Genomic DNA, 21,023 nt, shown 5'->3' with positions numbered 1-21,023 from the left:
TGAGTCTCTCATTCGGACTTTTAGACAAGCTTTGCTTCCACTTGTTTTGAGCTTTGCTAATTATTGTTAAATTATTGTATGCTCTTAGAAGAAAACTCTTTTACGAGTCTGTTTGGAAAAACTTTTTTGGTGCTCCGATTATTCCATGCTTCCGCTTTATGTTGTGCCAAGTAGATAGCTTTTCGCGTGCTTTCATTTTGTGTTGAGCTTTTCCTAACCGTTCCTAGAATGACCTCGTCACAAGTTGGCTTGTGTCACCTTGACGGTTAGAAGAGAAGTGCGTCAGGTTGAATTCGAAACATAGACCTTATTTTTTTAAAGAATTTTTAAAGACTTTCATTCAACTGCCCTCTGATCACCTGTCCGGTCCTTCATACGGCGACTCGGCAAGGCCCCGATCTGGTGCAGGGACCCCGGGTGCGCCGACGGCAACCGCCGCCCCGGCGAAGGGAAGGTCCGCACCTGCAACGCCAACAGCGACTACATCGTCGTCTTCTGCCCGAATGATGAGGACTGATGACTGACTTCCTAATATCCATCAATAGAATAAGCTGTGAGCAGCACCCATGGACTTTTTTTTTTCGTTTCAAAAAAAAATTGTGGTTGTTTATCCGATCCATGCCATGCATGATAAATCGACTGCACAACTTTGGCCGATTTGTCAGTTCTGCAAGATAGATTAAAATTGGATTTTTCCCTATAATAAATGTTTGGTTTAGTCAATGTATTGGCCCAGTCGTGCGTGATAATCTGAGAGGAGACATATGGGAGAGATATATGTTCTGAATGATTACTGTGGTTAATTGGACTGAACATTTGTGAAGAACATAATCTTCGAGTGAAGAGTTAACTAATACTAGCACTAATGAAGAATATAATATCTTGACAACATGGCATTGTAGGAAGTAGGATAAGCTTCAAAAACTCTGTTCGTTGTGTTGTGACTAGTGCTGATTTGTTATGAGAGAAAAATACTGCTGGCTGGCTGGTGACTGGTGCTGGTTTGGTATGAAAGAAAAATAATGTTGGCTGGTTGCAGCGAACAGAGTGAAAATGAATAAAAACCTTGAGGCGTTTTTGTAGGATATGACGATTGTTATTTCTGCTTCATGAAGAGTGAATAACAGAGTAGCCAAGAAAGAAACAGATTACTATAAGTTCCATTTTAATTACACTGCCTACATGGGCAATGAATCAACGAATTTCATCCATGATGGTTTCCCAAAAAAAAAATCATCAATGATGGGCACCTTGTTGTGGAAGTCGTCCTATTACTGGTTGAAAAAGATGGAACTGCATGTTCCCTCTGTCTGCCAATGCATGCCCAACCAAAGCAATTTAACACGGCAACAACCTTCTAATATTGATGCACTTACACATGTGGCAAGCAGTTGCAAAGTGATTACAGAGCTAGCTGCCGTTGAGATTAGGAAGACATTACGTGTATGAACCATGTACATTTCCAAGATTCGAAAAATATTTTTGTAATTGCCGTAGGAAAATAAAAAAAATACAACATGGCAAGAGTACTACTTTTACTGACAAATGATGTGAGTACATAAGTGTACCAGTCTGAATGCTAGAAGATGTTAATTTGATAAGATCAAATGATTCATTTCCAACTATATGGCGAAAAAGATCAAACACTCCATCCCAATGCGTAGCAATTCTGTGTAGGACTACCGATTGTTCAGTAGAGTGCAAAGCACAAAACTCAAGCTCATTGCACTGACAAAACTCAAGTTCGCGCACAGAAAAGTTCGATCTGTTAAGAAATTACTTGTCTCAAAATTATGTAGATATATATCTGTGGCTACCAAAAGCAATTGCAGAGGCTATACTAGAAAACTCTGTACATACATGGTAATCTAATAATAGACATTACAGACAATCTGAATGATCACTGATGAACTGAACTTGAAATGAAATTGTTCTTGGAGGGAGCAAGCACCGGAGAGAAATTTCAGTGATGTCTGCGAGCCTGCAACTGGTGATTACATCCGCAGTTGGTAGGCAGAGAAGATTCAGAAACTGATAAATAATAACTCATCCAACGGATCCACCACCGATCAATGAAAATCTGCAAGTGATGACTTATAAGTCCTCATCATAACACAAGTCTATTACAATGGAAAAGGAAATTGAGCGTAAGGCAGTGGAAGCAGGGAATGCGAGCAAGCCTTACCTCAGTATTCACCCTTGCCCTAGCAAGGCAGAAGACTCAATTGAAATCAAATGCTCTTGTCAGCAGCTTTTGTTGAAGGCAATGTGCCAAATACATGATCCCACAGGGTCGAAGTTATTCCAAAGCCCTTGGTTTGAATTCTAAAGTGATGGTTCAGATGGTATTTCTGAGGTACAGCAGAAAGTTGTGTAAGTATACCATGAGAAGGAATGGTTGGATAAGCTTCAGAATTCAGAAGGAAATAAGAACCTTGAGATATTTTGCAGGATCTGATGATGGCTGACCATGATGCAAGTAGTAGTGTGTGCAATCATAGATCACATAACCCAACAGGCCACCTCCAAACAAGCCAGGAGTGGTGGACGGAGTTGAAAATAGCTTGATCAGGTTCCAGAACTAGAGAAACAGTTCAGGAAAAATTAAAAATCGATGCCCAAATGAAAGTAAACGTAGCTAAAGGAAATCCTGATTAGCTTGAAAATGTAACAGCTTCATGTACAAAGAGGCCACTTAAACAGGCTTCAGAAAAAAGGATTAGGATGCAGCATGAACAAATGTAGAAAGTTATTTCACGTTAATTTTGTATACATCTGAAACTTGTGAAGAACAGTAGCTACTCTGGTATGTAACATGCAAGGAAGATTATTTACCGGAAAGCACAAAATAGCTGCTGCTGCTGGTGGAAAGACAAGTCGAAGTCCATCCATAGGATGCTTGTGATGGCAACCGTGAAGAAGATAATGCGCTGTGTTTGCCCTGCGACACATCAAATTACAGTGATAAGGAAAGATGTTTAACTCATATAGTTGAACAACCACTGGCAGAATAACTTACCAGTAACTTTTAGTGTTTATGTGGAACAAGAATCGGTGCAACACATATTCGATCAGTGTCCACAGAAATATTCCAAAGACAACCATCATAGCTACTTCTGTAATTGTACGGCCCATCTGGATAGAAGTACTCAGGCACCAACAGACGACAGGCAACCAGATAAGAGGAACTGCCCACCATTTCGTGCGTGTCAAGAACTGAACCATAAACCACTCATCAGAACAGAGTTTTCAGGGTTGTAGATTCTATACAGTGCAATAGATAGAATATATTTCACCTCCAATACACCATTTTCAAAAAATCGTGGCCCTTCCTTGCTAACAACCGGCTGGTGAACCCATTCCTGATACTGCTCCTCTAGATGGCCAACCTGAAAATTTAAGAAAAGTACAAAATATTCTTCCAGGCATCAAATCGCCAATTAAAACGAAAACTCGCATTTGGGAAAGACTTCATGCATCAAGAATGCCAGCTGAAAGGTGTGCATAGTGACATCATGGAGATTAACTGAATCACCATTTTCAGCCATGTAAATAATGTCAAAATTCTAGTATGTATTTTATAATCTACGTGAGAAACACATAATAGACATCAAAAGTTAATAACCAAACAACGCTAGTAACAACTGAACTCTTGGCAGCCAACCAGAGATTATATGTTTTGATATAAATGCATGAAAAAACATGTGGTATACAAAGAAGTAATGTTTAGTTGTAACATGCTAAAGATGAAATTTCCATTTGGATAAAACTTCAAGACAAGAGTTATTCTACCTGGAATACAAGAGGCTTGTCTAAATCCACTGTAAAGGCTGCCGCAACCATTTTCTTCAGACAATGATGGCTGTGATAATCAAAATTTAAAGCATGAGGGCGTTGCATTCACAAAATGAGATTTTGGATAAAAATAACAGGAAATATGTTTGAGCCCAACTGCCTAAGTATAGAAGAACCCGACAGTGACAAATGAAACTATGTGTTAAACTAGTGCCAGACTGCCAACTATATTAGTGGTGGGTACTTTGCCCAAATTTGGCGATGTAATTGATCCTCAAAGTGATTACAGACCAACATACTTCCACATCCATGTCACGATTTGGACCCAAAAAACCTCATAGTGTGCCCAATATTTAACTAGACAAGGTTCTTGGCCCACTACTGCTTAAACAAACAGCCAGTGATCATGACGACTGGCATTACTATTCTATCAGGATTTTGGGCCCCAAAAGGCCAAAACTATGTTCTGTGGCCATTTTAGGCCTGTGTTCCAAGGACTCAAGATGTACCAGAGCACCACAAAACAGAGAACTCAGACAGTCCAGCACTCACGATCTGGCCTGTCCACACAAAATATCTAGGCAAATCCAAACAATCAATTTCACAGACAGGAGCACATGGCACAAGCTTTCATCCGTTATATATTCTTGTGCAATTTGACTCTCTATTTCGATCAAGTTGAGAAAGAATCCAAAAGAACCACAGCTAGGAACCACCTGTTTGGGCATCCCATCGGAATCCAAGAAAAAGCTGTGTGCTGCCTGGGACTTAAACCAGTGATTGGTGACCACTTTAGACTAAACATGGGGCATAAGTGATCCCTGTATCAACTGTTCAACAACTAGGATGACCACTTTAGACTAAAATTGGGACGTAAGTGATCCCCAAATCAATTGTCCAAACAGGTAGTGAGCCACGGAGAAAAAAGTGAAATCGAGCATCTCAAGATGTGGCATATATTTGTTTCAAAGAAAAATAAAAAAAAAGATGTGGCATATATAATCAAGGGACAAATGCCTTGAACAAAAGTTGGCCGTGTTGACATTCTAAATGAAAGCGAGCACCGGAGCAAAGCTTGCAAGATCCTTTTCCCCAATGTAAATTAAAATTACTCAAGCATCTAGTTCAAAAACATCAGACAATACTGCACACCCCAGATTCCTTTCTCCAAGCATACACAACCAGAGTTCATGATTCCCCAGTTCCAAAGGTAAGACCTTGGCTTGGAACAAGCAGCATTGTGTACACAATTTTAATCTCAGGGATAGCTTCACCCTGGATGAACACACAGAGGAGGAGCGAATGGGCCCAAATCTCGGGCCAAGCCGCCGCCTTTGAGGTCACAGCCGGTCAATGCGGCGCTCAGGACGGATCTAAACCCCAAAACTGGCACGGATCTCGGACTACGGAGACAGAGCAGAGCTCTAAGTGAAAAATTTTGAAGAGGGCGACTGAGAGAGAAGGGAATTCCCTGATGCCAACTCACCAGCGCAATGAAGTAGAATGCCGGCTCCGGCGCCGGCGTCTCCCGCAGGTGAGATGAAGAGGGCTGCCGCGTGCTTCCGGCACGGGGGGCCGCGCAAGAGAAGGAGACTCCACTGGCTAGCCTCCCGCTCGCCGCCGCCCCTGCTTCGCCTTGGGAGCTCGGAGGTGGGCGAGGAACGGGGAGATGGGGAGGACAAAGGCGCCGGCTTTTGTATACGCGACGGCGACGGCCCCCACACCGAGTCCACTGTTGTGTTTTTATAGATCACCCCCTGGTTTACAGTTGTACCCTCCCAAGGACCTCGTGTCACCTTCATCATGAACAAACTCGCAAACATTTCGGTGGTTTCAGTGAAACGAACCGTGGAAAGGTTTTCAACGTGATCCAACAACAAATTGAGACAAGTTGTGCCCGCTGTCTGTCTTTACGCATTGCTCTTGCCCTATGGTTAAATTTCAACAACTGGGGAGGAGGGCAGCTGGTTGTGCATGGACCTCGACGGTACATGTGCTCAGTAACCCATCAAGTACCTGTCCAAGATAATTCTCATTTCAGGCGCATGGATGATAGAAATTCCAAATCACAACCATTTTTGGAAAGCAAGTTTGAGATTGACATGCACATGTTACGTGTTCCCTGAATGCATTCCCTTGAAGAGCTCGGGCCTTTTCCTTCTTCTTTTTTTTTCCGGTCCAAATAAAATCAATCACTCATCGTGGCATATGATTGGAGTGGCTGGCAGTCCCGATGGGCTTCAAGTGATTGGGCTGGGCCTCGGCTCGTGTGCTGCGCTGCTGCAAGTGTTGTTGGCCCGGCCCTTCTCGCAGCAGAAAAGGAAAACGGTGGTTGAGCTGCCGACGCGTTGCAGCATTGCCTTGGCCGCCTGTAGCAACTGGACAAGCATTGCCTTGTGACGATATCAACGAAGGAAAGGAACGGAACACTGTAGATCAGATTGTTCATTTGCTAGCCGCATGGTTCGTATCATTGTAATTGTAATGGGATAACTCGAGGTTCAGAGACACGAGGATCCCCCTAACACCGACGAGGGCAACTTCCCGGAAGAAGCATACACAAGGCCCTTGAAGCTTCAGAGTAGAACCAATCATTCAGCTGGGACTGGGAGACTGAAATCCTGAAACCCAACCACTGACATCAAGCGCTAGACGCAGATTGATTGTTCTCAGGATCGCGATCTCCTCCTAAACAAATCGCTGTCTCTGGCCACCTCTCCAGACAAGAAGATCTCTAACCGGTCGATTATTTGCCACGGATCTCCAACCAATTTCTCGGTTTCATTAAGCGACTGGTGTGGCCACGCGTGCAGATATCATCAGAACATTGATCGAGTACAGAAACACACCTACAAAAACTGAATAATTGCATTCAGTCCGGCCGTCTGACTGGTATCAAGTCTCAAGTCTGATGGATCGAGGTCGAGGCGACATGCCCAGACAGGCAAGGAAAGCGGCGGCAGGCCGGCGGCGTCGCCACTCACCACGGCCAAACCCGCCACGAGGTCCTCGTGAGACACAAGTACACTGTACGCGACTCCGCGTACGGAAGCTACATCAGAATGTGGGGTTTCAGGTCTGCACTCTGCACAAGCTCAATCCTGATCTGTTCCGATCTTCGCGAGAGAGAAGACGAGCATCCATCCAACCGCGTAGCGTCGCGGCCTGCGTGACCACCAGTTTGTTTAGCCTCCGGTCGCTGCCAGGGAGGAGCAGCTGTTCTTGTGTGCAGCAGGGCAATCGAACTTTTCAGGAACAGGGCAAACAGCTTTTCTCTTGTCATTTCACTTCTTATTCGGATTCAAGAAGGAATGCAATTACAAATGTTCCGGCAAAAAGAAACCAAGAATCTGTGTACACTCGCTTGTTTGTGTCCAATCTTCTCGTGGCGCTAATTTACAACCAACAATGCAACAAACTAAAATGAAAAAAAAAATCTGCAAGGTTCCCTCGGTTTTGTGGGAATCTGACTGAGCTCCGGACCGGAGGCCGCTGCTGCTACCTCGGATCACTCCCATGGCCACTTGCCGGAGCTGCGGCGTCCGGTGCTCTCTCCACTGAGGTGAAGAACACGGCGCAGAGCACGGTGAGCGCCACCGCGGGGAGCTTCCCGGCCCCGAGGCCGGCGAGGATGACCGGCACGAACGCCGCCATCGGCAATGCGGCCGCTCGTCGTCGACGGTGGCACCCCTCGCCGGTGACCGCTTCCCGCAGTGGCGCCGTCCCCTCGGCGGGGGCAGCAGGCTCGGGGGCGCTGACCTCGCCGGCGGCGCCCGTGCGGGAGTCCTTGCTGCCCTCCTTGGGTCTCTTGCCGTTCTGCAGCTTCTTGGCGAGCAGCTTCCGAAGCGAACTCCTCTTCTCCTTCCTCTTGCTCGGGCTGGTGGAGCCCGATTCGTTGCCGGCGAGGTCGGTCGTGTCGGCGGTCCAGCGGGAGGAGACCTCGCTCCCCGTGTCGGACGCGGAGTAGCTCCGCCTCGGCGTCTCGACCGGCGACTCCGCCTCCCGAATCGGCGAGACGAGGCCGCGGCCGCGCGAATTCTTCTCCAGCGGCGGCCGCCGGCGGGAGGCGGGGGAACTGACGGACTCGATCCAGAACAGCGCCACCGACGCGAGCGTGGCCGCGGCCACCAGCTGCTTGCTCCAGATCACCACCAGCGCGAGCGCCACCGCCAGGAGCTCCGGCCGGATGCTAAAGCCCGCGCCTTTGGGGCGTGCCGGCGCCGGCACCGCCGCGGCCTGAGGCAGCGCAAGCTGCCGACTTCGCTGTGACGCCGGCTCCGCGGAGGCGACCACCGGTGGCGCGGGGGCGGCAGCTGCGCGGTGCCGCCTCCTGGGCTTCTTGAGGGAGGAGTTGAGGCGGCCATGGTTCTTGACGACGAGGTCGGCGAGGGAGGTCGGGAAGCCGGTCTGGACGGGGAGCGGCCCCGCGCGGGCCGGCGGGCGGAGGGAGGCGAGGAGGCGGCGCAGGCGGCCGCCGGCGGAGGGGCGCTTCGGCGGGGTGGTGGTTGGCATCGCCGGCCGACGCCGGCGAGCATAGGAGGCGACGCGCGCGCGCGCGTTTGGTGAGCGTGCAAGGGAGACAAGGAAGCGGCGTTGGGATTGGGAGGGAGGAAAGGAAGGAAATGGCGATGGCCTTTGGAGGTTTCGGTTGGGGTGTTTAAAAGGTGAGCGTTTCTTGGTTGATTCCCCTTGGAGTTTGTGAGAGCCGGGTGATGAAATCAAGGAGCCTGCCTGCCTGCATCTTGTTTTTCTTTTAATTTCCTAAAGAAAAATATTCCTTTTATTATGGCACTACTACTGTAGTAGCAAATGGATAGATGATTCAGTGGTCATGTGAAGAAGAGAGGTGAGAATGGGGGTATATGGTATGGATGGTTTAGTTTATTTAGTGAGGAATGATGATTGAACTTTTTTTTCTGCTGAATTATGGGTGAAAGTTAGAGATTTTGTGTGCGGTAGTAATAATGTATGTCACTCTTTATCATGTCCCTCATGTCCTTTGGTAACATGCTAGTATAATGTGGTTGTGATGTTGTGTTAAATCACATTCGCCTAATTAATAGGCACGACTGAATTGCGTGCCAGCAGGGATATGGAATGGAAGATACCTTTTCTAGTAGGGGTGTGTTTAGTTCCGTAAAAAGAGTGTAAAAAGTGGATGCGAAAAGTCACATCAGTCACTGTAGCGCACTGTAGCACGTTTCGTTTGTTTGTGGCAAATAATGTCCTAACATGACCTAACTAGGCTCAAAAGATTCGTCTCGCAACGTACATCAAAACTATGTAATTAGTTTTTTTATTTAACTACATTTAGTACTCCATGCATGAGTCATTTGCTATATTTAATGTTTTGATGTGATGGAGATGTGATGGAAAGTTTGGAGTTTGGGGGGAAGTTTTTGGGAACTAAACACAGCCTAGAAATGTTACTTTCAGCATGAATAGGAGAACCAATGCCTTGCAATAAGTCTTACTGTTGAAAAGGATACATATCGAACTCGAGTTAATTACTGTTGCGTAATAATAAGGTCATGCGGTTAGTGGGTGGTATGAGAGTATGAGAACCAGGGTTTAAATTACCGACCGGTCCGGCCAAATCGGCGGGGTCCGGTACTAGTATACCGGACCGGTTTGGCCGGAAACCGGTCCAAACCGGTCGAAGTCAAATTTGAATTTAAAATCCTCTGTGCAAACGGTTCGTACCGGTTTACCGGCCGGTTTGACCGGTTTACCGGTCGGTTTGACAGGTAACCGACCAAATTCAAAATTTTTTTTTGGTTTAAATTCAAATGCCCGCAAAGTATACTAAATGAATGTTTGTATAACATGTTTTAGTCTAAATGAACCCTCCAATCTTTTTTGTACTACTTTTACATTGTATTTGTATACTTTTGTATGCATGCCTTTTTTTGTTTAACTTCAAATCCCCGCAAACTATACTAAATGAACGAATTTTTGAGAAAATTTGACACCATTAGATTCGCCGCACAGTATTTTAGGAATTTTTTTAGAATTTTTCATTTTTTTTGAATTTAAATTTGAATTTTGAATTTGGGGCGGTTTGGTACCGGTCCAAACCGAAATCGGGCCGGACCGGTTTGACCGGTAACCGGTCAAACCGTACCGGTTCTGTCGGTACCTCTGGACTAGGGTACCCCGTCTTGCTGTGTCAAGACTCGCGTAGTTATCCGTAACTACGCCCTAAGGAGCTGAGCAGCCGGACCCCTGGGGTCCGACTCCATCTCACCGGACCAACGGTCCCGGACCCGCTTCCCGCTCGGGGACAGGTCCGGTGTCACCATGTGTCCCAGAGGTGTTGCTGTGTCTAGGCGAGAGCCTCGTAGTTATCCTTGACTACGCGCTGACGGCCTGAGCAGCCGGACCCCCACGGTCCGAAGCCCTTCTCACCCGGTCAGCGGCCCCAGACCCATTCCTTGATAGGGAAGGGTCCGGTGACGCCGCGTGTCCCGGAGAAGGGAGCGCTCAGCCAAAACAGACGGGGGCCCCGGACCTCCCACGGGTCCCGGACCCCTCAGCGGGGAGGGAACAGACACCCCGCCTGGGGGGTCCGGAGCCGCCACGTGTCCGCAGGCGCAGGTACGCGCGCGGCCGCGAAGCTTCCTCGGAAAGACTCGCCCACCTACTGCATTCAATACGGGAGACGTAAGTGTGCTCTGCCACAGCAGAGCCCGAGGCGACTTTTGCCAGGCTGCACTGTTGATCGCGCGTTACCAAGGCACACAGTACAGCCGCTGGGGCCGCCCACGCCACACATGTCAGTCTGCTACGCCAGTTGGACATGACCGCTCGCCTTCGCCCATCATGACATGACGCCTACGCGGTAGACCCAACAGTCTACGCCGCAACCTACACTACCTCAACGGGCGCCTCGCCGACGGGACAGGTGAATCCACTCCTCGGTCAGAGAGTCCACAGGGCGATGAAACATATCCGGGGAGAGATTCCCAACCACTGTAGCACCATTAATGCCTTCTGCGCAGCATACTATACATCCGCGTTGGACCCACCTGTCGGGGTCTCAACGCCTGTGTACGCGTCCCCTTGGGTTATAAAAGGGAAACGCCCATTAGACTTAGCAAGGCCAGAGAAGTCCCGGCAGAGGCCAGTACCCAACTTGGGCAGAGGATAGATTCATTCATATGTAAGAGCAATACAACTCATAGTGGATGTAGGGTATTACGCTCCAGCGGCCCGAACCACTCTAAATCCTCGAGTGTTCTTGTGTTCTTCTCTCTAGGTAGACCTGCCGAATCGCTTAGCGCCTCCCCGAGTACTCACCCTCTAGGATTAGATGGGTACACTACGCGCACCCAACTGTGGGTCTCCACAAACCACAACAGGTTCCCACCGGTTTGGTGAACCCTGACGAGACCATGTCTCATGGCAAATACGCACTCATGAATTCTCGTAGAAAAAGTTAACGCAGTAGCATGTTCTTTGTTTGTTGTGTGTTTTGGCATGTTTTTCAACATATCATTCTGCCCTAATTTTCAAAAAAAAAAACATATCATGTGATACGACCGAAAAGATAGGTTTAATTCTGTTCTCCTTGTGTCATTTTTTTTTCTATTTATTAGAAAAAAAGGAAATGAAAAGTTTGATTTTATATATTAAGATAAAGTATGTGATAATGCATGTAGTACTTTACATGAACATAAACGTACTTACTCTTGTTAAAATAACAACACGGCACGGAGAGAATCATGCTATCCACGCTAGTGCCTCGTGGTCTTTGCTGGTTGTGTGTCTCGTTGACCAAGATGTGACGGGTGACCAAGGACCAGCATGCCCAAATAATGTTCCGCGTGTACTGTAGTTAGGTCCACTTATATAGACTCTAGTATTTTTTTTTTGCATAAAAGAGAGAGAGAAAAAAGGGGGGGGGGGGGGGGGGGGCAGATAAAGCACTTTCTTCGATACTACTAGTTCCGTACCTTTTGTGTTTCGTTATGATGCTAGCGACGAAAAATGGGTCAAGGACACGGCACGATGACTGAACGGCACCATCTGTCTCGCGCATACCCAAAAAATGGTTCAAGTATGTTTCATGTGAAATCCGGACGGAATTGTGCTGAAAAATTCCCCACCTCGTGCCAGTGGGTTTCTAGGCAATCGGGGAACAGTGCTAGCCTAGTACTAGTTTTTCATAGCAAATTTAGGGGGGAAATAATTTAAGCGGAAATGAAGACGGGTACCAGCTTTCAGAGGTTCAGTTGCAGCAGCAACTACCCCAACGGCACAAGCACAATGCAACAAGTGACGTGATGGGCGTCTCCTGTAGTCCTGTGGCGCTGCAGTGCCAACCCAATTGGCAACTGCAGGTGCAGGTGACTTGTGACCGGCCGCGGCCTGCGCGTCGATCGTCGGCAGGTGACACAAGTGTCGTAGTACTGGAGCAGGATTGTAGGAAACAAACAGCCTGCTGATGATCTGATCTAGGAGTAGTAACTGACACTGTACTTTGGCTGCATCAGACATTCAGAGCGCCATTCAGTCTTCCAGTTGTCTGAAATTGTGCCGTCGACACTTGGCTTCGACCGCTGGATTCCCTTTGTTTTATTTGCATGCTTGCCATTGCCAGGACACGCGACTATGCGAGCGAGATTCGACTGAATTTGCATCAACTTTTGGGCCTTTTGAATATATTTGCGCCCTGCACGATATCGAAATGAAAGCCGGAGCCCGGAACATATATTGAGTTCGCCCATCATGTCGTTCTTCGTGATGCCCTGAAAAAAATAGCAGAACAAAACTTGAGCTGGCGGATTGGATAGTACAGTACAGTAGACTGCGAGCCGGGGCAGCCGCGACCAAAGCAACAAACACAACACGAGACAGATCATTCCTACTATTTTGCAAAGTTGGCGTGCCTGCCTTGTTTAGTTCGCAAAATTTATGAGTTTTGATACCGTAGCACTTTCGTTATTATTTAGCAATTAATATTATGAACCGACTTCCTCAAGATTTGCATCCACCGAAATTATTATTTAGAAGCCGGGCTGTCGGGCCTCCGTAGTTTGGGCTGTCGGGCCTGAGGTTTGTGGTTGGGTGATTCAGCAGCCCAGGTCCGCCAAGGCCCATCGGTCTGTGGGCTACACTGCGCGCGGGCCCAGGCGCCCCTGAAAATTAGAGGAGGCCCACGTGTCGTGCCAGCCTCCCTCTTCAACAAGGTCCAGAACCAGGGGTGGACAAGGAAATCCAAACCCAAACCCTAAACCCCCGCCGCCGTTTGCCGTCGTCGACAGGAGACCAGAGGCGGCGGCGCTGATGGCCAAGAAGCTGGGCAAGAAGGCGCGCAAGTTCGCGCGCAAGAACCTGCAGTCCGCCGCCAAGCGCAACCGCAAGATCCGGAACCAGTTCAACCACCGCCGCCCCCGCAGAGGTGAGCCTGAGCCCCCCTTGCCGTGCCTCCCGCTTGCTTGTTTGGCCGTGCGGCTGCGATGCGAGCGGTCTAATTTGTAATTGAGAGAGAGCTTGCTCGCGTCGTTTTCAGGTGGGAGCGGCGCCCGGGAGGATGGGGACGACGACGTGCCGCAGCAGCGGGTGGACGATGCAACCATGTAATTCATCCTCCTCCTCCTCCTCCTCTTACCATGCTCTGTGTAACATGGCTGGCTAGTTCAAATGCTCTGCTGTAATATTCGATACCCGAGTGCGATTACTCGTGCCGCCAAGTCCAAGTCCGCCGGATGTTTGAGCGTTTTGCTGCACTAGTTCAGCTAGTCTCTTTGCTCCTAAATATTGATCATCTCTTTTTGCGCAACACTGAACATCTGCCAAAGTGCCGAGCTGCAGCAATCATATTCACAGCTAACAATTCTGAACGTTCAAGCTCATGTGGTTTGCCTTTGTTCCACTACCTTTAGCTTAAACTCAGCTGGGACCGAACTAGTTTGCCAGTAATCAGGATTCAGGAGAGTGTCCTGCGCTAATTCATCCGGCACATTCCTTCCTTTCGTTAACTAAGATCCAACTGCTTTTCTATATAGGGCCACCCACGATGCTGCTGATGCTTTGATTGATGGCCTTGAGTTTCCTGAGGATGACATTGAGATAGACGCAGATCTATCTGACAGCAATGGCTATCTTTCAGAGGTATGCCTGCTTATCCTGTACACAGACTTGTTATTGCCAACAAAATCCTATGGATTACGTTACGTGCGCCCTTTACCCTTTTTGGCCTCTTCCAATTGCAACACCACTAATCGTTTCATTGCTTGGTCCATTTGCTACAAAGAGTTTATGTACGTCACTGCATCATATCTAGGTTGCTACTTTTGTAACCGGCTGCTTGATTCATGATAATGCAGGACCCTGGGTGTCCGTACTATTCTGACAGTGAAGATGGAGAGGATTTCATAGGTTAGTGTGTGCTGTCGTAACACTAATTGAGCTCGGGCTGTGCCAGAGTGCTAGTTTTTGAATATCTCGACATTTTGTGCAGATTCTATCCCGCAAGATGGTTTGGACAGACAGAATGATGAGATGAATCTGGATATCAAAAAACAAAAGAAGAAGTTGAAGAAGTTGCTGGATAAGGTTACATTTCCTTTCACCAACAGACTTGAATCTGCTTGTTTAAAATCACCAACATTCTTCTTACAATTTCAGGCTGTCTACTTTTGGATATTTTGCTCCTTTTTGCAGATCAATAGCCGTTTTTCATCATAGAGAACAATTTACAATTTGCTTTTAGCAGGAAGACATGTTTGTATTTTGTTCTCGTTACGTGTAGATTTTCAGCATAACAAACTCATCATACAGGTGATAGTGGGGCTGGAAAAAAGGTGTGGAAAAAACTGTTGCAGAGTTTCTGTAGGCTGTATGTAGCTAATAGGTGCTTGTACCGTAGTATTTAATTGTAACCTCTCTGCCCAATTGATTGGGTAAGCTAATTGTTATATTAGATCAGTTCTACTTGGAACTTCCAGTCCTGTTTATTTAGTAAATTAGTAAAATTGAATTACACAAATAACATAGTTTCTCTACTAATTTCAGTGAGATTTTCATGTTACAACCTGTTAAAATCATGCTTCAAACTACCTGCTCTACCTGCTACAGCCAAATAAGAAGTAAATAAAAGAAGTCACAGCAACGCCAAATGGAATTCTAGGCTTGTGATGTACATTGCTTTTACTGATTTCAATGTGGATTTTATGTGTTCATCTTGTTTGTAGGACCCTGAGTTTGCAAACTTCCTTGAAAAATGGCAGTCAGAGTTGGAGAGCTACAGAAGTAAAGAAGTACGTTTTAATAGCTGCTGCAAAATGTAGACGCACATTTTGCACTACTCTGTGTAGATTGTTCTTTCTATGCCTGATCTAACCAAATAATTTTTCGTTTGTCGTGACTCGTTTTCAATCTCCAATAGGACTCTGAGGAGGAAGATGGGATGGATTCTATGGATGATGATGATGACTCCAATGATGCAAATTTCCCAAATACTAAGATCCTTACAACCAAGACTATAAGTGAATGGTGCCAGTTAGTGTCAAAGGAACCTAAATCACCTGCTCTACGTAATCTGTTAAATGCTTTTCGGGACGCTTGTCGATATGGTGTTCACTCTGATAGCCCCTCGATGCAGAGATTTCAATGTACCAGAGTGTTCTATCAGATAATATCGTTTGTTCTTTCTGAGTCAGACAACATTTTTCGTGCTCTTTTGGAGATTTCGGATGATGCTAACAAAGGGCAAATTATGAATATGAGAAACTCAAAGAAATGGCAACCTGTTGATCCTCTATTGAAGTCCTACTTGCGGAATTCTCTTGAGCTGCTTAGTCAACTAACTGACAACAAAATACTTTCCTTTGTTTTGACTCGACTTAGAGCATCACTGGTTCTTTTTTCCGCATATCCATCAACATCAAGTAGGCTTCTCAAGGTACTGTAGCCTTTTGATGATGTTACTTGTTGATATTGTGTCTTAATTTTGCATGTTCATTTGTTATGAAGGGAATTCATGTCTAAAAGCTAGTCGAGCAAATCTCTTTGTTGTTATAAGGTGAAACTATGTTGTAAAGTTAAAGCTAGTTGAGCCAATCATATCAAATGATTTGTTAAAGTTTAATTTTGTCTGCTAGGTAATATGCTTATCCTAGATATACAATAAATTAGTGATCATCACTTAATTTGGTTTCTATGGAGGCATCGAGATGTGGAGAAACATGGTTCTGTTTTTGGCGAAACCCTACTGCATGAAAATTGTGATTTTATGATGGCAATATGCTTGAATGCCTTAAACATGTTTCTTTGTCCTCTGTTCCTAGTATATGTTAATAAGGAATGTTATTTCAAAAGTCTGGTCCTGTTGCTGGCTAGTGCTAGATCTATTATATGGAAATTGCAATTGTATGATGGTAATAGGTGCATACTTGGCCTCTAGTCATCTGTTTCTGGTGTTTGGTTTGATGACCTGTAGAAGAATACTGTTTCAAAACCTTCATGTGGTTATTATTTATGTATCTATTTGTTATATATCTCTTTTGAAGAATATATGCTATAATGTTTTGTATTATGGCAGTTTTTAGATAGTAGTCCATATCTTGTTGGTCATGAATTCTTGATGCTTGATGTCAAAAATCCATATGGTATTCAATTATTATTCAATCATGTGAAGATAGTACCTTCATTTTACCATTTTTTCTGCAATTTAACTTATCATATTCTGCTGCAGATTTTATTTCGCTTGTGGGCAAGTGGCGATCAGAGCTTGTCTCTGTCTGCATTTCTTATGATCCGAGAAGTAGCTGCTCTGTTACCTGACTGTTTGGATCTCTGCTTAACTAAAGCCTACAATACATACCTTGCCAGCACTAAGCTTGTGAATGACAGGAATACAAAGCATATTGATTTTCTGATGAACTGTTTGGTAGAGCTATATTCTCTGGATGTTCAGAAGTCATGTGAGAGGGCAGTAACCTCTGTGGGGCAACTCAATGCTATTCTGAGACAGGCTTCTAAAACAAAGGAAAAGGTATGCAATAGTGTTTATATTTGGACATGCATGTGCACTTTTTTTTTAACTCCAGACCAGGGTTATGAAGTTCTTACAGTATCCTTTCCATGCTGAGTCTTGAGGTAGACTCTTGATGCCTTCTTGAGTATTCTTGGGTCGTAAGTATTTTGGATTGGGGTAGGTCTCTTGCATTCAAACTGGGCCCAAAAATGTGTCTGGATGCCTGTTAGGATCGCTGTTGCTGCACAGGAAGTAGTCGTGGGAGATGGGAGGTCGAGGTTTGACGTCCCAGCGGCAGCGTGCGTGAGACACCATGCTGATCGCCCGGCGTCTCGCGTTGGTAGACGCGGCCCACCATAACAATGCCGGCTATAATTGTACAGCCAGCCTGAAGTCTGTCTAATTCCAGTTAGACTGTTAGTTTTATTCTTTCCTGTCTGGAGAGTTTAAATAATATTTTTAAAATTGTTACATGCACAAAATGCACAAAATGATATGATGAGTTCCCAAGCTAAAACACATTCATTATGTTATCCTTAGCTCATCTTCTTGGCTGTTGAGAGAATTTTAATAGTATTTTCTCCGTAAGACTATCTAAAGATCAGTTGTGATAGTACAATAAGATACTTGTTGATACACATGCCTTTTTTTGCATTGGAATAAGGAAGTTCTGCTTGTGCGTGCTGAGGTTTTGCCTCATGATGTTGTCTTTTATATGTTCTTTTGGTATTTTAGATCAGATGAACAATTGTTTCCTTGCTTGTGTCTGCAGGAAGACCTCAGGAAGATTGATAACTGGCAATATATTAATTGTGTGAACCTATGGGTCAGGTTCCTGTGTTGTAACTACAAGGATTACAATCTCAATCCATTATTTTATCAAGTTCTTCAAGTAATAAGAGGAGTGGCTCACTTATTTCCAGGAACACGGTACTTACCATTAAGATTGAAGCTTGTGCAAATGCTGAACGAGCTTTCCACTTGCAGTCAGATGTTCTTTCCAATTCCGTCGTCGTTATTTGACTGCCTAGAATTTAGAGAGGTCTCTCAGAAAGAACAAACTCAAAAAACAAAGGTCAACTTTTCATCGCTGTTGAAGGTATGCCACCTGTACTGAAAACAATCCGGATGATGATAACAATTAGAATTTCTTATATATTCATTTTGTCTGTTCTGAAATCACAAAAATGTCTGATTAAGCTATGTAACATTTTCTCTGTGTTACGACTTACAACTGCATGAATACGATAAAGTTTGTTTATCTTGAGAATGGTTTAGGTTAACTACTGTTTCTTTGCAATTAGGTGTCAAAGAGCCTTCTGAAATCTAGAGATTTCCAAGAGGAGTGTGTTCTTTCAGCAATTCAGGTTCTATCAGCACATTTTGCCCAATGGAGCTACCATGTATCTTTCCCAGAAGTAGCCACCATACCTCTTATCCTCTTGAAAAGACTACATGAGCAGACAACAATTGAGTCGCTTCACCGTCCTGTTAAACGATTGATAGACCAGGTGAGTACATGGCTACATGCATTATAAAGTTCCTTGCTAGATCTGTTGAACTTCATGTTGTTACTCAGTAATGACCGCCACGCATTTCATGTGACCGTCAAAATTTGCATTGTGATTTGGATGTGAATATGTGTGACATAAACCAGTCTTGCTATTTTTATGTGACCTGACGGAAGAAAAGTAGTTCCTTCCTCTATTTGATCGAGTAAATTGCACACGAATTCTTCTTCAGCTGTTCCATTTGATGTAAATCTGATGGCTGCTTTAATCTTGAAATTGCAGGTAAATGAGAACAAGGATTTTATCGAAAGGAAAAGAGAGGTGGTATCCTTTTCACCCAATGATAAGGCTTCAGTTGATAGCTTCCTTCAGGTAGGATTTGCCTAGTTGGCGCAATGTTCCTCCTATGTAGTCAATTGCTTCGCGTGGACCATTTGTCCTGCTGAGCGAGGTTGCTAATTTTTCCTTGACTGCAGGAGGAGAAAAGCAGTGGAAATGCTTCATTCACGCGATTCTATGCATCCGTAGCAGAAAACCATCAACCAAGAGGTAATAATATTGTAAAACCAATGCCTAAGAAACTTCCGGCCGTTTCTAATTTCCAAAGGACTAACACTTTTACGTGGTCACAGGGAGAAAAGCTCTTTAAGTGCCATTGGAACAACTGGGCGCCACTGGAAACTGGTTGGATGCCAAGTCAGGACTGAGAAGAATCGCTTTAATGTGGAGCATGCAGGTATTGGGCCTCGCATTTTGGTCGCAGATGCATGTTGAGGTGGCCAATATGTAACATGTACTGATGCTGCTACTCAGTTACTCAGATTGGGCATGAGCAAGCATTGTGCGCCCAGCAATTTTGTGTTATTGTAGTTTTTCCATGCATCTGTACACCAGAGTTGGTTTGAAGGGACACGGGAGCAATGGAAATGTTTGCTGCTGCTGGGAGTCTTTGAGATGGGGACATGATTAGTTATTATATTATTATTATTTTGCCGTGGCCGTGTCTTCTGATGGTACTAACGGTCATGCAGCTGCAGCACATGCAAGCGATGCCCGGGGTATCCGGCCTCTAATGGTCCGGGCTTTGGGGCTCTCGTAGCCTAACAAGAAAACGCCGTCGTGCTGGTCCATGCCTTGATGTCACGGTAGTTTTGGTTGCACTTTCCGCCATCTTTTTACGGACAAAGTGTGCTGATTTACTGGCAATTAACCTCTCTTCTCCTGTGTTCTAACCACTAGACTGGGTGGATCGGAGATCACATCGATTTTCATATATAACCTTTCATTACTGTTTCTTGCCCAAAAATCTCTTAAAACTGTTGGTGGGTCCCTTGATTTCGCTCATGATGGGTTTATAAGCTTGATATTCTTTAACTGAAAAAATATGGTATACATCTTGAATCAATCAAATTCACCTATTTTTCTAGCTCGGGTGATACGTATCTATAATAGTCACAATAAAAGTAGAATACCCCAAAAGAACAAGAGAAGTCAACAAGAAACATATATAGAATCACCAACCTATCTACCCGCTTTCGACATCAACTCGTTGATTATATGCTCGAAATGGATCACAGAGCACGGGATCCTCAACACGCCACGTTGTCCATGCCCGTATTGCTGCTCTGCTAAGTCCAGCAGTGCCTCCATGCACGGCTCTCTTAGCATCTTTACCGGCACCAAGATCCTTTGGCCTTGTTCATCATCATCCCCATCGACGAGCATCATAGGGATGTACCCTTTTGGGACCTTCCCAGTGTCACCACCAGTGGCACAGGCATACCATGGTGTGGCGATGGCCTTGGCACATTTCGTCCTTGATCCCAGTACGGCCATTCTGTACTATATATATATATATATATATATATATATATATATATGCGTGAGGTGTGTATAAGCTTGGTATATGTAGAATGGGATGGTATTGATAGATGGTGGATAACAATCAGTGCAATGGAGCTTATATAGCCATGCAATCAGGGGAGGTTTGTGAAGAAAGAACTCATGAACTGGTAATTAAGTAATTAAGACGGTACGTGCACCAGCTGAGAAGTTGATTATATTATGCAAAGCTAGACTTGCAGGTGTGGTGATGTTGACATGTATTACAGAGATAGATGAACAGAGGAGGAAGGGGAAGGCATTGCCTAATACTTTAATTAGCTTGGTCTTACTTTGTTTGCTGGTCAAGTGGCACATATAAGTTTGTTAATTGGTAGAAGATTATTTAACCAACAACAGTTTCTACCAAGAACGAAGACTGTCAAGGTCAAGTCTTAATCAGATAACGTACTTACGTACGTAATAATCTTCGTGCTAGTAGGGGGCGTGTGTGAATTGGATTGATAGGGCAAGCAAGTAGCATTACTTCAATGACTTTGGTCAAGTCAAACCAAGTAGAGTGATTAAGAAGACCATATTCATATCATGTTTGTCAAAATATCGCCACAACTTAACGCACACCCAACTCAAATTTTATGAATTCCTTAGAGACATTTATGTTTGCATTAGGCGTTTTTGCTATACGAAGAGCTTTGTTGTTCCACGCATATACACTGGTCTAGCACAAAATAGAAAAAAGGCAACCAGGAAGCTGACTAAAATTGACATTCACCCAAGTATTCGATGATCTCTGAGGATTGCGTACCTCAGTTGCTTGTCAGAAATGCTGACACATGGAAAATGGGGAGATGATACCAGTTGACGTTGCCCACAGGGCATTAGCTGCAGATACC

At 45.2% G+C, this 21,023-nt stretch overlaps 3 protein-coding genes across 4 annotated transcripts; 1 reads left to right on the top strand and 2 right to left on the bottom strand.

The window, feature by feature from the left end:
* Positions 1-1,743: 1,743 nt before the first annotated feature.
* Positions 1,744-5,507, bottom strand: LOC120700208 (dihydroceramide fatty acyl 2-hydroxylase FAH1-like). Its single transcript, XM_039984427.1, has 8 exons — positions 5,282-5,507; positions 3,793-3,862; positions 3,297-3,389; positions 3,020-3,216; positions 2,836-2,941; positions 2,435-2,581; positions 2,186-2,351; positions 1,744-2,080 (listed from the first exon to the last, which is right to left on the bottom strand). Exons 2-7 carry the CDS (start codon positions 3,841-3,843, stop codon positions 2,232-2,234), a joined length of 714 nt encoding a protein of 237 aa, XP_039840361.1. The 5' UTR covers positions 3,844-3,862; positions 5,282-5,507; the 3' UTR covers positions 1,744-2,080; positions 2,186-2,231.
* Positions 5,508-7,049: 1,542 nt separating this feature from the next.
* On the bottom strand, positions 7,050-8,597 carry LOC120700207. Its single transcript, XM_039984426.1, has one exon. The coding sequence runs from the start codon at positions 8,305-8,307 to the stop codon at positions 7,294-7,296; it is 1,014 nt and encodes a 337-aa protein (XP_039840360.1). The 5' UTR covers positions 8,308-8,597; the 3' UTR covers positions 7,050-7,293.
* Positions 8,598-13,005: 4,408 nt separating this feature from the next.
* LOC120700206 (nucleolar complex protein 2 homolog) lies at positions 13,006-19,281 on the top strand. 2 transcript variants are annotated; one of them, XM_039984425.1, is made up of 13 exons: positions 13,006-13,198; positions 13,310-13,376; positions 13,806-13,911; positions 14,127-14,178; positions 14,261-14,355; positions 14,994-15,059; positions 15,188-15,703; positions 16,496-16,795; positions 17,550-17,876; positions 18,082-18,288; positions 18,571-18,660; positions 18,768-18,837; positions 18,921-19,281. In XM_039984425.1, exons 1-13 carry the CDS (start codon positions 13,084-13,086, stop codon positions 18,935-18,937), a joined length of 2,028 nt encoding a protein of 675 aa, XP_039840359.1. In that variant the 5' UTR covers positions 13,006-13,083; the 3' UTR covers positions 18,938-19,281. The 2 variants fall into 2 exon arrangements, with proteins under 2 accessions (XP_039840359.1, XP_039840357.1); XM_039984423.1 differs by having other exon boundaries at positions 18,765-18,837.
* Positions 19,282-21,023: the final 1,742 nt, after the last annotated feature.

This window comes from Panicum virgatum, chromosome 3K, assembly GCF_016808335.1.
Source record: "Panicum virgatum strain AP13 chromosome 3K, P.virgatum_v5, whole genome shotgun sequence".
NCBI lineage: Eukaryota > Viridiplantae > Streptophyta > Magnoliopsida > Poales > Poaceae > Panicum > Panicum virgatum.
Note: the sequence above shows the minus strand (reverse complement) of the source record. Positions and strands in the feature narration are given on the sequence as shown.